Raw genomic sequence first — 15,024 nt, 5'->3', positions numbered from 1 at the left:
TTACCGAAACATTCTGATCAATTGATGGAATTTCTATATCAAATTAAAGTGGGCGCAAAAGAGCAACTTAGATTAGGTTTTTTTCTAAAAGTGTAGCATCTCCATAAAAACATGTCTATTTTTTATGTATTTGCTGTTTTGCGTTCACACCATCAAAAAAAGAATGAATCCATCAGATACCCATTTTTGATTAGTTTAAACCTCTTTAAATTGCCACACATTCTACAAAATGAATGTTAAGCGTCAACTCTCAAATTTGATGAATTGTTTCGTCATTTAAAAAGCTTACGTCAACGACAATCGTCTAAGTGGTCTTTCCTATATTTTTTGCAGAATCTTGAAAAATTGTGTGTGTGTGTGTTTTTTTTTTAAACAAAGCAAATCTATCGAAAAAAGACATCAAGGTTCTAATCAAAATTACTGACTCAGGAGATACAAAATGATCACTTCAGTAGAGATTGAGAACAGTACATTCCAACATTCAGCTTGAATTTTACTTTTGTGGCTTCATTGAAAGTAGAACAATGCGGTTTCCTCTCTTGTTATTTTGCTTGTTGGGCTGTTGCTGCTGTTCTAGTAATTATCGGTCCGATGGAAGTTTGAATAGAGTGAGTATCTAGTTATTTTGAGTGTACGCATTTCACACAAGCATTTTTTTTCAATTTATGTTTTTCAATGGAAAATTTCAATTTTAATTGCGGAAAAGTTATTTAAAGTTTTTTTTTCTCGAAGAAAATTGTGCTCATGGCAGGTGGTGCATTCAACCCGATCACTCCATTGCATTTGAGATTATTTGGTTTGTATTAGGTTTTTTTTTTCAACTACAGATATTTATTTTCTACGATAAAAGTACGATTTGTTCAATCGATAAATACACGAAAGTGTGCATGAGAGGGAGAGAGAGAGAGAGTTGGAAAAACCCAAAAACCACTTAAGCAAAATATGAGTTTAATGCGAACCTTCTTCTAGTAGTTGATCACTGATATCACAGCTTATCACATTAATGATTTGTTTATGCAATAGAAATCGCACGTGATGATTTTCGTGAACGAGCCGAGTATGAGGTCATTGGCGGCATTATATCACCGGTACATGATTCATATGGAAAGCCCGAATTGGCACTCGGTAAACACAGATGTGCAATGGTTAACATATCACTTCAAACATCCGACTGGATACGGTTATCCGATTGGGAGTGCAATGAACAAAGCGACTGGACGCGCACACGCATCTCATTGCAATATCATCAGGTACAACAACGGCTGTTGGAAAAAAATCGTTTGATAAATGAGTACAAATGAATGTTCACTCTGATTGGTATTCAATTGCTGAGTTCAAATACAATCATGGAATCAATTCATCAAGTCACTTGACGATAAGAAGAAAATTATGTTCCATTAAGGATAAATACCCGTGTGCAAATAAAATGACTAATAGTCACTCAGTTGTATGTAACTGTATGTAGTGATACACAACTAAAACTGGCTAAGTTGATTGAAATCATGCGTTTTGTATGGAGACAATCATGTTTAGTTATTCTTTCAGTCAGTCGACCAATTTGGACAATTTTGACTAAGGGTGATTTGTGATTAAAGTCAACTGCAGTTGCTTATTTCGTTCGAGACAATCACTTTTCGTCAATCAAAATGTCCCAAATTAATCGACATCCACACGGGTAAGAATAACACATGAAAATTTTCTTCAATAACTCTAGAATTACCTCAATTCAATGCTGAGCGATGATACAACGAACGGATTCAGTGGAACCACACCCAGTTGGTTACCACCAAATATTTACGAGTACAAAGGAGACAAGGTAGAAGTCAAACTTCTATGTGGTGCCGATTTGCTGGAATCATTCGCAACACCAAACCTATGGTCAGACGAAGATGTACGTAACAAAAATATTTTTTTTTAAATCAACCCAATTGTATGGAAATAGGGACTGTGTCCATAAGTCTTATCTCTTCATTGAATTAAAAAAGGTTACCAGAATGATGAAAAAATTATTATTTAAAAAAATGTATTCCAGGTTGAAGCTATCCTTGTTGAGCATGGTATTGTGGTAATAAGTAGGAGTGAAAGTTTTCCCGAAAAGTTTATCTTCCAATCGGATTTCTTGACCAAATACAAGCATCGTATAGATATCATAACAAATTGGGTGCCAAATGAAGTGAGCTCAACGTTGGCACGTCGTTATTTGCGCCGTGGCCTCTCTGTCAAGTATATGCTGGACGATAATGTGGTCGAATATATTCGACATCACAAATTGTATGGTGTCGAAAATGGCTCGGATTCAACTACAAATGATACAACTATATCATCCTAACGATCAAATTGTAATATGTGATGCTGATATTGAAGATTTATTAATAACGTTTTCATTTAATAAACGTGCGTTTTATCTTTATTCCTTCCCTATAGATATAGAGAAGAGATATTTTTTTTTGCAGAAAAGTGTTTTTTTAAATGCTCATTAAAAAAAATTCTAATAGAAATCATCAATTTGATTTTTGTTTTTTGGCAGGATTAGTTCATGTTTTTGCTCTGTAACGAAATAATTTTGCTTTAAAAATCGATTTTCTACCTGGAACACCAAAAACGACGGCTGCTCAACAAAACAAGGCACATTACAATTAACGTTCGAATCGTTTGAACTATTCTTGACTTTTATTCATTTATCACAAAAAAAATTTACAAAATTTTCTTCCCCATTTCATCTCGACTGCAGTCACACCATGGTGTTTCTTGGTGATTGCAAATCAATTCAATATTAACTATCGTCACATTTACAATATCGTCAATGCGTAAATTATTTATACGGCTAATTCGATGCTTAAGCGTAGATAAACCAGTCTCACGATCACGTTTCCTAGTGACTTCACGTTGATTGAAACATTTGGCGGTGTCTCGTTTGCGATGTACTCGATCGTGCACATGTCTGTAATGCATGGAAACAACAACAAAAGTTGTTTTAAGTTTGAACTGGCTATTCTGAGTAAAACTCTCGAAAAACTCAATTAAAATTAACATTTTAATAGCATCCAAATTTCTTACGCAAATGTGTCATTAATTCCGGTTGTAATGTTAATGGGTCGTTTCACCGGCAGATGTGCATCCTTAATACGCCTGCAAATCGAAGAGCAGAAAAATTAATATAAAAACAATGCCGAAGAAATTGCTAAAAATCGAAAGAAAAAAAAACCTACACATAAAATTCATCATCTTCTAAGCCCCATCCCCAGTATCGGTTCGACATGCCGTTCATTAGTTCAAAATGTTCGCGTTTTACCAGCAATATGCCGCCGACAAATGTTTTGTAGTGATATTTTGGATGTAAATTGGGTGCAGCCACATGAAATGGCCCATCACTTGGATAATCATAGTGCAATTGATCATTCAATGGTAATAAATCCACATCGTGCATGGCAATATAATCATAATCTTGTTTGGTGTATAAAAATCCCACATTTATCAATGACGCCCGGTTGAAGCGATAACGATCGACCTGATTCAGAATGAATATATGATGTGGAATGGCTTGTCGGTCTAAAAATTTCATCATATGCGGCGCAAATTGTAATAGCTCATCGAATCGATCGCGAAATGGCACTAAAATTGCAAGTTTCGGTTTCAGCTCAATCGATGCATCCACCGTGTCCGATTTGATTTGTTGTGTGTTGCGGTTGCAGTCACAGTTCTCTAGGGCAAATTATTGACGAGAAAAACGTGTAAATTTTATTATTAAAATTATTGCTCACTTGAAATCTACTGCACTGAAAATTCACCGGAATATTACAAAACCATCAAATGTATTTGGGCACATACCCGGTGTTGATGTAATGAAAATGCTTATCAGGCATGTCGTTGCAAACGAAATTAAAATGCATGCACTACAGAATTTCATGTGAGCATTATTGATTCTCATCTTATTTGTTTGCACTTAATTTAACTAAAAAAATCCACAATGAATATAATAATTCATCATGTTTCTTCATCGAAAAACGTTAAAAAAACGATAAGCCACCGAAAAACTGTGAGCAGGGGAAAAATAAAACACCAACGAGAAACAGAAACAAATGTTATAAATTCACATTCACTGAATTTTTGACAAGTAAGAAAAAGAAGATGTACACAACATATGGAGTCGTACAAAACACAACATGTGCGCCATCACACGATGACAGTTTAAAATTATCGGCTATGCGTAGAAGCATTCAACCGTGTGGAAGAATGTAAATATAGCGCTGATTTGAACACTGTGCAGCTCGATGTTTGTGTGTATGTGTGTATGTGTTTTATTTTCGCATGCCATCGGATATTTTTGGGGCGAGTTTTTGAAATTTAGTCCATCATCGTTATTCATTTTTCGTTTTGATGCGCGCATATAAACTGCCACAGTGGAATTTTGCGATTGATGTCATTTCTTGTGTTTGTATATATGTATGTGTATGTGTGGCCAAAAATATCCGCATTATTTTTATATCATTTCACACAGAGTCCAGTGGGTCGTTTATCATTTTGGGGGCAACCGACTTTTGTCGAAGCAGCAAAAGGAATGCTAATGGAGATAGTTCGCATAACAAAGCATCAACCATTTGAGCCATTCAATGGGAAAATCAATAAGGAACACAATCTTTCAATGATTCAATTTGTATCCTGCCATTCGTTATTGTTGCAACGGAAAATGTATGTCATACAACATTGCGCGAAAGAAATAACCGATGGGAATATCCAATTAAAAAAGTTTGATTGATTTGGAACCATTGTGTTCCCTTCAATTATGAAAAGTTCTCTTTTTTTTCTTTGCTATGTCGACGCATATATAATGTCTCTATTTTATTCGAGAGCTATACTCTGTTGCTGCTTTGTTTTCGTCGGCTTGAATCGATTGATTCAACAACGAATGCGATTGAAAGAGCGCAGCAACGGCAGCGGCGTAAGCAGTAGACATTTTTTTTACATCTTCCCACTTTTCCCAACTCGTGCTCTCTCTTTCTTCCTTCTCGAATATCCGGAAAGTTCACCACAACGTAATATAACACAGTGATTTTTCGCTTTTCTTAGCTATTGTTTTCCACTTTTTGATGTGATTTTACCCCCCAATCCCCCCCATTGTGTCGTTATCGTCGTCGTCGTCGTCGTCTTTGTTGTCGGTGGCTGTGCTGCTTTTGCCATTACACTCTCTCGAAACTGGGAGCAAATCTGGTTGTTCCTTTTTTTTCCCTTTTGCCTCTTCTTTGTTCGTTGCCGCCGTTGTTGCCTTCGCCTTCACCGTCGTTGCTGCTGCTGCTCTCAGTGTGCTGTTGTTCCGAATGGAATGCACAAAAATAAATTTTTCGTGAATTCGATGCTATATGTCATGACTTACATATCGTTCGCTACATCGTTCTATCTCTCAATTTTATCCCGATTGCGTTGTGCGAATGCGCACAATTTCTTCTTCGTCTATATATATATATATGTTGTTGTTCCTACATAGCCTCTCTGTCTCTTGCTATATAATACATTAGCTCTCTTCTATACCTATTCGACTACCTAGTGGACACAGCCACAACGTATCATAAAATACTATACATACAAGTGTTTTATGTTGTTCCTCTTTCATTTTTGTTGTTGCTTGCTAACTTCTTTTTTTTCCCTACTACGTTGTTGTATTCTCTGTCGCTCCTCTCTTTCTCTATACATATCTCTTCCTTTTTGGATACACACTGTGAGGAGCTCCCAAATATTTCGTGCACTAACGATTTGTGACTGCCGAATCGAACACGTTAAAAAACGGTTTACGTTTTCGTTGCTGAATGTGTTTTGTTATATCGACATTCAACATATAGGAGGGAAAAAAAAAGAGTAGCGAGATATACAACCAAAAGATAGTGAGTGATTTAAGTGATTTCCGAAATAGAATTGAATTTGAAGCAAAGGGTTTTATTGTTATATCTATTTGAAATTTCGCGAGTACGTGCGTACAAAACAAACAAATCGGAAGAGCGAAAAGCAGAAAAAAAGACGAGAATAAATAGTACGCGATTAACTGATTCGTATCGTATCGATAAATTAATCGGCGACGACCCAACACACATACATACAGTGTCAATTACACACGGATTATTCGATTTTTGATTTGGTGGTGTCATTGTCTGGTCTCATTTTCGATTAACAGACTACATCAGACAAATCGGTTTTGATTTTAGGATTTCACATATCAATTGGGTAAAGGTTTGTATGAGACATTCCACGTTTCATTTATTTTACACAGACAACATTTACAGACTATCCCCATTTCGTTCTATCTCTCCCTCTCTTTGGTGCTCTGGAGCGGTTTACTCATTCTCTCTCTTCCTCTCTAGCTCCCCCGCCGTCCGTTCAGAAAATCAATCGCTTGCGAAAAATGCGTGCAATTATTTTAATTTAAATACCACCATAATGTCTGTCTAAATATGGATTATGTGGTGAAATGGCGTTGCTTTGATGTGTGATGATGATTTCTACGCGAAAGTTGAATATATTGACGCACAGTAAATGTAAATGGGCAGGGAAGTACTCATTACAATATACATACGTCGCGCAATGATTTTCACCGAGTTAGTGCCGATGCGAGAGAGAGAGAGAGAGAGATAGAGCGAGAAAAAGTGTGAGATGTGTAGAAATATCTGACCCAAATAAATACCAAACCTACCTACACCTCAATTGCTAGGATTATCCGGCATACATATTCTTTTTTCTCTTCTCTTCTTCTACACAATATATGACAACGCACCGAATAAAATGTCTAAATTCATCGTCCGTGCGGCCGCATCGACGACGACGATGACGACGTTGTGTGTTGCGTTTATCTGTTTTATTTTTTTTAATACTCATTTTCTTCACATCTATGTATCAATGTGTTTTTATTTTATAGTATATAAACACGGACATAATATGTGGTATTCAAATTGCGAATTCTCTTTTGTGATTATATTATAGCCAAAAAAAAGATATGTTTGATGATGATGATGATGATACACTCATTCGGCTTTCCACCGTTAGCTTTTTGTTGTTGTTATTGTTATTTATATATGGGTAACGCAAATGGAGTGATGTTGACGTGAGATTCTATTTAAATATAGGTCTGATGAAAAACCACGTAACTGCCTCTTTTTTTCATATCTCTCACTCTCCCTCTCTTTACTTCATTTCAGACAAATTGAAGAAGTGTGAATAATTGTTTTTGTTTACATAAATTTAGAGCATTTGCGGTGAGTGTAAGTGCTGTTGTTGCAGCCAGCTTAATCATGTCGAAATTTTTGTTCACAAGCGAAAATTCATTCGTCGTGTTGTCGATAGTTGACGCGAAACTGTTGCATTCCGTTCTGTGTGTATTAATCGCATACAAAAGCACAAACGGACGGAATGAAAGGGATAGATAGAGAAGGAAAAAAGGAGTTATTCATCAATTGAATCAATTTCAATTGCATTTCTCTCGCCGTTAAAGCAATTAGAGCCTCATAGACACACACGCACACTCATGTACATGCATAAAAATGACCGGCAATTTTCAATCGATTGCAGTTTATGTTATTATGCTGCTTCTTAGTACGGATCTCTCTGTGTGTACAATAAAAACTTAAAATAGCTTCAAACGTAGAAGAATTTTTCGTCTAAAGAAGTGCAAGAGAGAGAGAGAGAGAGAGAGAGAGAGAGAGAGAGAGAGAGAGAGAGAGAGAGAGAGAGAGAGAGAGAGAGAAAAAGAAACACTGAAACCAATATGCGCGCTATGCGCTATAAATAGCCGATTCAGCGTGTAAAATTACTTAAGCTTAACGCAATCAGTCGAAAAATTTACGGCAAATTTTTCAGTCTCTCTCTCTATCTATCGCTGAAATAAACACGGCAGTGTTGTAAATTCGAACCTGATTAACATAGAAAAAAAAATTCAAACGATAGTGTGTAACTCGAGAGTGTTTGGTGATGTGTTGTTTTTTTTTTGGGGGGCGGTTGAACGAACAATTTTTCACCTGAACACTTTTAGTCATGGATATTCCTGATTATCCTGAAATTGATTCGTTCAAAAATGTATACATCGACGATTTTAACGACATTGACTGTATGTCACTTAGATGGGAATCAAATAGAAATAACATTTGTATTTGCACACAATCAATTGTTCAATTATTCAACTTTTGTTATTTCAAACAATTTTCTCTCTTTCTCCTGTCTCTGTCTATCGTTGGCCATTTCTATTTGGAGCAGCAATAAACATGTCATTGTCCGTGTCTGGATCGACAACTGGTAAAACAACAAAAGTTTCAAGCACATCATCGACTGTCACCTCGTCCAAAACAATAACCGTTTCAAAAAAGAAACTTCAGGAAGTGGTGAGTCATTTTCTCTCTTTCGAACTTTCTATTCCCTATCGCCACTGAACCGATGATTGCCATTTGAATGCCATTAATTTAATAAAACTTATAAGAATTCCATCCATTTTTCTCATTCATCAAAAACCGCTTTTTCTCCCCTGTTTCACTAACGCAAAAATAGTGTTAAGAAGTCTAACCCGCACACAAAAAGAGCATTTTCCAATTTTGCTATCGATAATTTGGTTTGCGTATATTGATTGCCGTTTTTGAAAGAATTTCCGCGAAAGGCTTGTATTGATTATTTTAACCTGCGTCTTCGAAATGAATGGGCAAACAATACCATCCGTGGAGTCAGATGTCATTGTGAGCGACGGTGAAAATATCCGATATGGTGAGAAGAAAAAATTGTCACTCACATTACCACTGTTGAATGTGATCGTAACGAATGCGGTCAACGAAGAGGGACAGGATGACACCACCGTTGCTGTCAAACAAAAAGCCGCTGGTGAAAAAATGGCGGCCAATGATTCGGTCAAATTGGAAGTGACCGGCGTGGATGGTGGCAGTGGTAGCACTAGCAGCGGTGAATCGAGTAAAATGAAAAAGATCTACGAATCCGACGATACATTCATTCAAGCGATATTTTCGCAAACGATCAAATCAACAACCGCAACACCAACGGACGATGAACCCAGCCAAGATTTTGGTGAAGCATTCAAGCAATCATCAACGAAAACCAGTCAAGATGACAATGATGCAGAAACCGATACAGTTGCTATTGCTACCTCAGATAAAATTGAACATGTTCCAACTGATGATCAGTCTGAATCGACCAGTAAAGAACCAGCCGCAATCTATACATATTTTCATCAAACAATCGAAGAAGATGATTCACCCGATGATTTAGATAAGACTACAATCGATTTAGATTTAGATGTTAATGATACCTCTGGCGCCGCCGCCACCGCAGCCGCTGTAACCTCTAACCCAATTCCCATACTAACCACCACCATTTATACACATACAATGGACGATGATAATAAAACTCAAATCAATATTTGCACGGAAGTGAAAGAGACCGAATTTAGTGATGAAAAAGATTGTGGCGGTGGCGGTGCATCGTGCGATAATAGCTTGAATAATACATCCACCGCATTCGCATCGAATGAAGCAATCAGCGAACAATCGGAACACAGTCTAACCCAACTAAACAGTTTAGAATCCGATGTAAGTGTGTCGCCACGAAGCGCAATCTGGTTTTTATTAGTTTTATAGCATGTTAACAGTGTTAACTTAACACAATAACGTATCCGCCGTACACATGCACATGTGATATGCTCTAATTAAATTGAATCATTTGAAATGTGCACAACGAATTGAATTTCGATTCGTAATTCGATTAATTGAATCGATGAAGAAGAAAAAACATGGAAAATTAACCAGCTTTATTTATTTTAACCAGTTTTGTTTGGTTTTTTCATATGCTTTATTTTCAATTGCAGCAAAGCGATTCTCAAAATGGCGATGAGCAAATCATTGTAACAACCGAAAAAACATCCATAGAAAAATCAGGACACAAAAAGAAATCATCGTCAGGTGATCACAGTGATAGCACGAAAAATGGCACCGAAAAAAAGAAGAAAAGTAAAAAATCCAAAAAGTCCACCAATGATGAAAAGGAAAATATTTCTGTTGTAAGTGACAATTGAACCCAAGTTACAACCCCACCTTCCTTTTCTCCCTTTTTTTTCTTTCGAAAACCTTACCCAGTCCTTTAATGGAAGAATTTTTCCGGGGAGGAGAGGCCAATTTTAAAGATGTTTTAGACAAATGAATTCAAGTTATGGGGTCAATTTATGTTCTCTTTGAGTGACAAGTGACAAGTGTTTCTTTGCGAAGTGAAGCGATGCCGTTCGTCATGTGTTTTTTTTTTCTTCTTCATTTTCGCCGAAAACAGAAGATGAGAAAACGAGAGAGAAAAGGAAATGTGAACAAAAAGAGAGAAACCCAACAAGAGAGTACATTCTTTGTTCAACATTTCACAGAAACGAGAGTATGCAATAAATAAACAAACTCTCACACTCATCAGCAAAGAAAACATTCATTGACCGAGTAGAAGTATACACACACATGTAGATTTTCGTTCGTTTTGTACACAATTTTAGTATTTACTCTTCTCTGTCTAAATGATTATTTTTATTTGATCAGTTCTTCTCTTTTTCTGTTCCGATGTCTTTTTTTTTTAGAGATCAAGCTTTAGTAAATTTGATGCATTGCAAAAGCAAAACATGAAAAATGTACGCACTGATGAAGGTGTCAAATTGAATGTAAATGTTTTCATTCATCATTTATATGATGCGCCGCGCTAACTGCCATTACATTATCTCGACTCATGCTAAAATAACCAAGAAGTGACTTTTTTCTGTTATTGTTGTTGTTCTTGTTCATTTCATTTTTCTTTTCATTTGGTCACAATTCATCTCTCGCATTAAAAAGGGAACGAAGAAAAAAAAAACAATCGAATTTATTTTGTCTAACCACATTTTCACCATTTTTGTCATTGCTTTCATTTTCTTTTAGTAAGAGCGTTAACGTTGTTAACTTTTTATTTGTTTGCTTGCGCTGCTTTGCTTTTTCGTACGAGTGCTTTTCGATGATAAAATAGATGATTTAATGGCCATTTAAATTCGATTGAAACGTTTTGATACAGGGATCGACGGAAGGGGACAAAACATGCCGATCATGTGGAAAAATCGTATACAAAATGGAGGAGATAAAAGCGGAGAAAAGTGTCTGGCACAAGAATAAATGTTTCAAATGCAGTCAATGCAGCAAACCTCTAAGGTAAGTGCTTAGCTTTTTTCGGTGTGTCTTTTCGTATTCAAGCGCTAATGGGCCAAATGAGAAAAAAAAAGCTCCAATAAATGTATTCCATTTTTTGAACGCTTTTCACAGTGTCGACACATTTGAAAGCCATGAAGGTGTTTTGTACTGTAAGCTCCATTTCAAATCGCTATTCAGTCCAAAAGCTGTCGAAGATTCTGAACCAGGTAAAAGAAACAAACAAAAAGAAAGTGCTTGACATGCATGTATTATATAGTGGATAGAAATGAATTCAATCTGACATTGAATTGAAGAGGTACAAATAAATTGTTTTGTTGTTGTTGTTGTTTCTTTTTAGAAGAACCGCGAAAACCCGAACTGATTATTCGTGAAAGTCAACCGGTCGAACTTCCACCGGATGTGGTTCGTTCATCGGATAAAAATGATTTGGGATTGAGTGAGCTGCATCAATTGAATGTAAAAGAGCGGTATAATATTTTTGAGCATGCCAAAAAGGATGAGCCACATCATATGTTGGATCGTGAAGAGCGTGTGCTGAAACGTGGCAATACGGTTCTATCAAAATTGGCCAAGTAATTTGTCACCGGCATCATATCCGGCTTCAATTTGTTTTGAAATTTGAATGAAGAGAGAGAGTGAAAATAAGAAACGGAGAATAAAATGACATTTTGTTATTGCAGATTCAAAGCCAAAGGAATGGATGTGGGTGATGCTGAAGCTAATTTAGCCGCTGACGATAAATCCGATGATGATGAAGCACACAATGAAGATGGTGAAGATATCGATCTGATTCGTGCCAGAGAAGCACAAATCGAACGACCAATATGCACCGTCAATATGGACGATATCAAGAGCAAATTCGAATCGGGTCATTCGCAATCGAGAGAAGAACGACGCGAAGAACGCAAACAAGAGATACAAAGTATTCGATCGCGATTATTTATGGGAAAACAAGCGAAAATAAAAGAAATGTACCAGCAAGCGGTAGCCGACAGTGAACAATGTACGTATTGGTTATTTGACTAGAAAATATTTATGGTGCATGCGAGCAACATTTACTTGCTCTCTTGCTTCCTATGTGTTTGGGGCGCTCTCTCTCTCTCTATCTCTCTCTCTCTCTCTATCTGTGTATTTATGATACAAATGTCGCGTGCAGTCATTTTTCAATCTCAATCTCAATCTCTCTAAATTCCCCGTTGTAAATAGGTGTACGTGCCAGCAATAAAAAACCAGATGTTGACATTGGCGATAAAGCACGTTCGATCAAAAGCAAATTCGAAAATGGAGAGGTGTTTAAAGACGAACAAAGCCATTTGAATCAGATTGATGATAGCGCTGTATTTGAGCATGGTAAGTTATTTCCATTTTATACACACACACACGACGGTATGCGCACACAGCGCGCGTGAACCGAATCAAACCGAACGAAAAAAATGTAACCGCATACCATTTGGCCAAGTGAACCAAGTGAGTGGCAAAACACAAAGAAAGAAAAAAAGGAGCATACAGTGAAATAAATCAACGGCTGGAAAATGTAAAATTGCCGAATATTGTTGCAATTTTTCTTTTACCCATGTCATTAATTTGTTAGGTCTTGGCAAGCAATCCCGTTCGATTTTCATGGAAATTGATGCAAAGGCGTCCGCATCACCGCAACACACACCGTCATCACCGGGACCAACATCCTCCGCCAAGCGAATAAATCCAGTTTGGCCGCCCGAACAAAAAGAAAATGTAAGTCAACTGACTCTTTGCACCGTGTATAATAAATTAAAGCCACCTCCCACTCTGTCTCTCCCTCGAGAAATAATTTAGCCAATCGTTCATTTGATCACTCTCTCTCTCTCTTCCTCACTATTTCTCATTCATTCTCGATACGTTTTGGGCTAATTTTCTTGTTGTTGCTGCAGACAAATGGCGCTGACGTTGTGAAATATGATGAAAAAATTGACGAGGTAAAAATTAAAACGGCCGACATTTCGAATAAATTCAAATTTTTCGAAACATACAAACCGGAAAGTAAAGAAAAGCGACCATTTCGAATGACACCACCAAGAGACGGTGTTGTACCACAAAACAACAATGATGACAACGACGATGATGATGCTGCTGCGGCTGAAACACCCGCGAACGTTAATAATATGTACGTTGATGTATCACATAATGCGGCACAAAGAAGTTCGACCACCACAAAGATGTTGTCGGTGTTTCGGCAAATGGAAGAAGATGTGCGCGGTAATCGGAACAATCAAGGCGGTATGAAACCATTGAAATGCTTTACACCCCCGCCAGACGATGGCCGCCGTATGATTGATAGCCGAAATAGTCGATCGGGCAGTGAATACAGCGATTCGGAGGGGGAAAGCGGCGACGAAGACAATGAATCGGACAGCGATGATGACAACAATCAACGTCCCATGGACGAAGCATTGCAGCAAGCACAGGCAGCAGCCCGTGCCAAACAATTACGTGCCAAATTTGAGAAATGGGAACAAAAAGAAATCAAACGTGAACAAGACCAACTGTATGATGGCGAAGATCAATCGCAGATCGACACCAGATGGTATGTAACACACACACACACACCCATTCGATGAAAATATATTTATATGTGCAAACAGGAAGAGCAAAAAACGAAAAGAAGAACAAGACGTATATGCTTTCGTAACCAATTTTCTAATATATTGTATTGTTGTCTCTTCTTCGATCCAGCATTCGAGCCAAGTTTGAATCATTGCGAAATGCACCGTCTTCGCCCAGTCGTGAGAAGATACAGGTCAACAGATTTGTGGTAAATTAATATTTCTTCTCCTCAAGTCCATCCGCCATCATCATCCATTCACTCTTCTTCTCCTCGTTTACAACGATTCATTCTTTTTTTTCTAATGTCCATTCTATTCCTTTTCTTCTTCTTTTTTCCCCTCTCTCTCTCTAATTGTTTTTCCACAGTAATCTATCACTTTGGATGTCATGTGCAGTGTATACTTCAATTTTCGTTGTTGTCTATATCAAAGAGTGTTGAACAGAGAAGAAAGAAGCAGCAAAAAAAAACTTATACATTATACGGATATATAACAAGCAAACAAAAAAAAAACAGAAAACTTGGCACACAAACGAATTTCACAGAAAAAACGTCTCACCGATTTGAATACAAATCTTCGAGTGGCAGAAAAAAAATCGGGAGCAAAGGATAAGAAGAAAAAACAATTTTTTTTGTTGATGTTGAGAGATTCAACTGGCACTGTAACAACCTAGTAAAAAGGATAATTTATTTTAACTTTATTAGACTATTTGTTTTGTATCCATTCGACAGCAATCTATTCGTGTACATGTTTTCTTATGATGCAATAAAAAAAAACGTAGCTGTTAAAACAATAAAACTGAAATAAAAACTGATAACTCAAAGACCGTGTTTTCACCGATCTATCTATGTAGCAAGACAGAAATGACGTGAGCGAGCGAATGTTTTAACGTTGTTTAACGGTTGGTCGGTTGGGTCCGAACGAGTGATTATCTTATCGGGAAATGACATTTGACCAAAACGACAGGCAAATGAAAATAACAAGAAAAAATTATATGGTAAGTACTCGGGTACTTGGGAGCAAAAAAAAATTCTTTTTTTTTGCTTCAATTTTTTTCTGTCCCTTGGTGATATAACAACATAGAGAGAGAGAGAGAGAGAGAGGGGTGGAGAGTAAAACACAGGGAGTGAGAGGCCAAGAAGCAAAAGTGCTCTTGAAACTCGTAATAAATACTTTGACCTTTCACAACCGAAGCGATAAATTTTTCAATGTGTACACGCAAAGCCAAACGAAGCAAAAATCAAGCAAGCAAGCATGCA

The 15,024-nt window shown here is 37.1% G+C and overlaps 3 protein-coding genes across 14 annotated transcripts; 2 read left to right on the top strand and 1 right to left on the bottom strand.

The window, feature by feature from the left end:
* Window positions 1-116: 116 nt before the first annotated feature.
* On the top strand, window positions 117-2,383 carry LOC129574939 (nicotinamide/nicotinic acid mononucleotide adenylyltransferase 3). The gene is made up of 5 exons (XM_055457624.1): window positions 117-608; window positions 733-796; window positions 1,024-1,250; window positions 1,715-1,891; window positions 2,033-2,383. Exons 1-5 carry the CDS (start codon window positions 525-527, stop codon window positions 2,327-2,329), a joined length of 849 nt encoding a protein of 282 aa, XP_055313599.1. The 5' UTR covers window positions 117-524; the 3' UTR covers window positions 2,330-2,383.
* A 265-nt stretch (window positions 2,384-2,648) lies between these two features.
* LOC129574938 (beta-1,4-galactosyltransferase 7) lies at window positions 2,649-5,560 on the bottom strand. Its single transcript, XM_055457623.1, has 5 exons — window positions 5,372-5,560; window positions 3,829-5,303; window positions 3,210-3,702; window positions 3,058-3,129; window positions 2,649-2,941 (listed from the first exon to the last, which is right to left on the bottom strand). The coding sequence occupies exons 2-5, from the start codon at window positions 3,926-3,928 to the stop codon at window positions 2,695-2,697; spliced, it is 912 nt and encodes a 303-aa protein (XP_055313598.1). The 5' UTR covers window positions 3,929-5,303; window positions 5,372-5,560; the 3' UTR covers window positions 2,649-2,694.
* Window positions 5,561-5,734: 174 nt separating this feature from the next.
* Window positions 5,735-14,588, top strand: LOC129574936 (dentin sialophosphoprotein). 12 transcript variants are annotated; one of them, XM_055457622.1, is made up of 14 exons: window positions 5,742-5,876; window positions 6,195-6,219; window positions 8,233-8,357; window positions 9,842-10,033; window positions 10,586-10,636; window positions 11,050-11,183; window positions 11,295-11,389; window positions 11,521-11,755; window positions 11,864-12,186; window positions 12,390-12,533; window positions 12,775-12,917; window positions 13,094-13,746; window positions 13,896-13,974; window positions 14,133-14,588. In XM_055457622.1, exons 3-14 carry the CDS (start codon window positions 8,241-8,243, stop codon window positions 14,133-14,135), a joined length of 2,169 nt encoding a protein of 722 aa, XP_055313597.1. In that variant the 5' UTR covers window positions 5,742-5,876; window positions 6,195-6,219; window positions 8,233-8,240; the 3' UTR covers window positions 14,136-14,588. The 12 variants fall into 12 exon arrangements, with proteins under 12 accessions (XP_055313595.1, XP_055313597.1, XP_055313594.1 ...); XM_055457619.1 differs by having other exon boundaries at window positions 10,586-10,666; window positions 13,896-14,588; XM_055457621.1 differs by lacking the exon at window positions 5,742-5,876 and having other exon boundaries at window positions 10,586-10,666.
* The last annotated feature ends 436 nt before the right edge of the window (window positions 14,589-15,024 follow it).

Source organism: Sitodiplosis mosellana, unplaced genomic scaffold (genome assembly GCF_009176505.1).
Source record: "Sitodiplosis mosellana isolate CC-2019 unplaced genomic scaffold, AAFC_SMos_1.0 Smas_scaffold_6165, whole genome shotgun sequence".
NCBI classification, from domain to species: Eukaryota; Metazoa; Arthropoda; class Insecta; order Diptera; family Cecidomyiidae; genus Sitodiplosis; species Sitodiplosis mosellana.
This window is presented reverse-complemented; position numbering and strand designations above follow the sequence as displayed.

Excerpts from the sequence above, each read along its gene's own strand:
- LOC129574939 (XM_055457624.1), top strand. The coding sequence starts at position 525 with ATGCGGTTTCCTCTCTTGTTATTTTGCTTGTTGGGCTGTTGCTGCTGT. Across the intron at positions 609-732 it reads CCGATGGAAGTTTGAATAGA|AAAATTGTGCTCATGGCAGG; the intron begins GTGAGTATCTAG and ends TTTTTCTCGAAG. Across the intron at positions 1,892-2,032 it reads ACCTATGGTCAGACGAAGAT|GTTGAAGCTATCCTTGTTGA; the intron begins GTACGTAACAAA and ends AATGTATTCCAG.
- LOC129574936 (XM_055457611.1), top strand. The coding sequence starts at position 8,661 with ATGAATGGGCAAACAATACCATCCGTGGAGTCAGATGTCATTGTGAGC. Across the intron at positions 11,756-11,863 it reads GTTCTATCAAAATTGGCCAA|ATTCAAAGCCAAAGGAATGG; the intron begins GTAATTTGTCAC and ends TTGTTATTGCAG. Across the intron at positions 13,747-13,895 it reads TCGCAGATCGACACCAGATG|CATTCGAGCCAAGTTTGAAT; the intron begins GTATGTAACACA and ends TCTTCGATCCAG.
- LOC129574938 (XM_055457623.1), bottom strand. The coding sequence starts at position 3,928 with ATGAGAATCAATAATGCTCACATGAAATTCTGTAGTGCATGCATTTTA. Across the intron at positions 3,703-3,828 it reads TTTCATTACATCAACACCGG|AGAACTGTGACTGCAACCGC; the intron begins GTATGTGCCCAA and ends AATTTGCCCTAG. Across the intron at positions 2,942-3,057 it reads GGAATTAATGACACATTTGC|ACATGTGCACGATCGAGTAC; the intron begins GTAAGAAATTTG and ends CATGCATTACAG.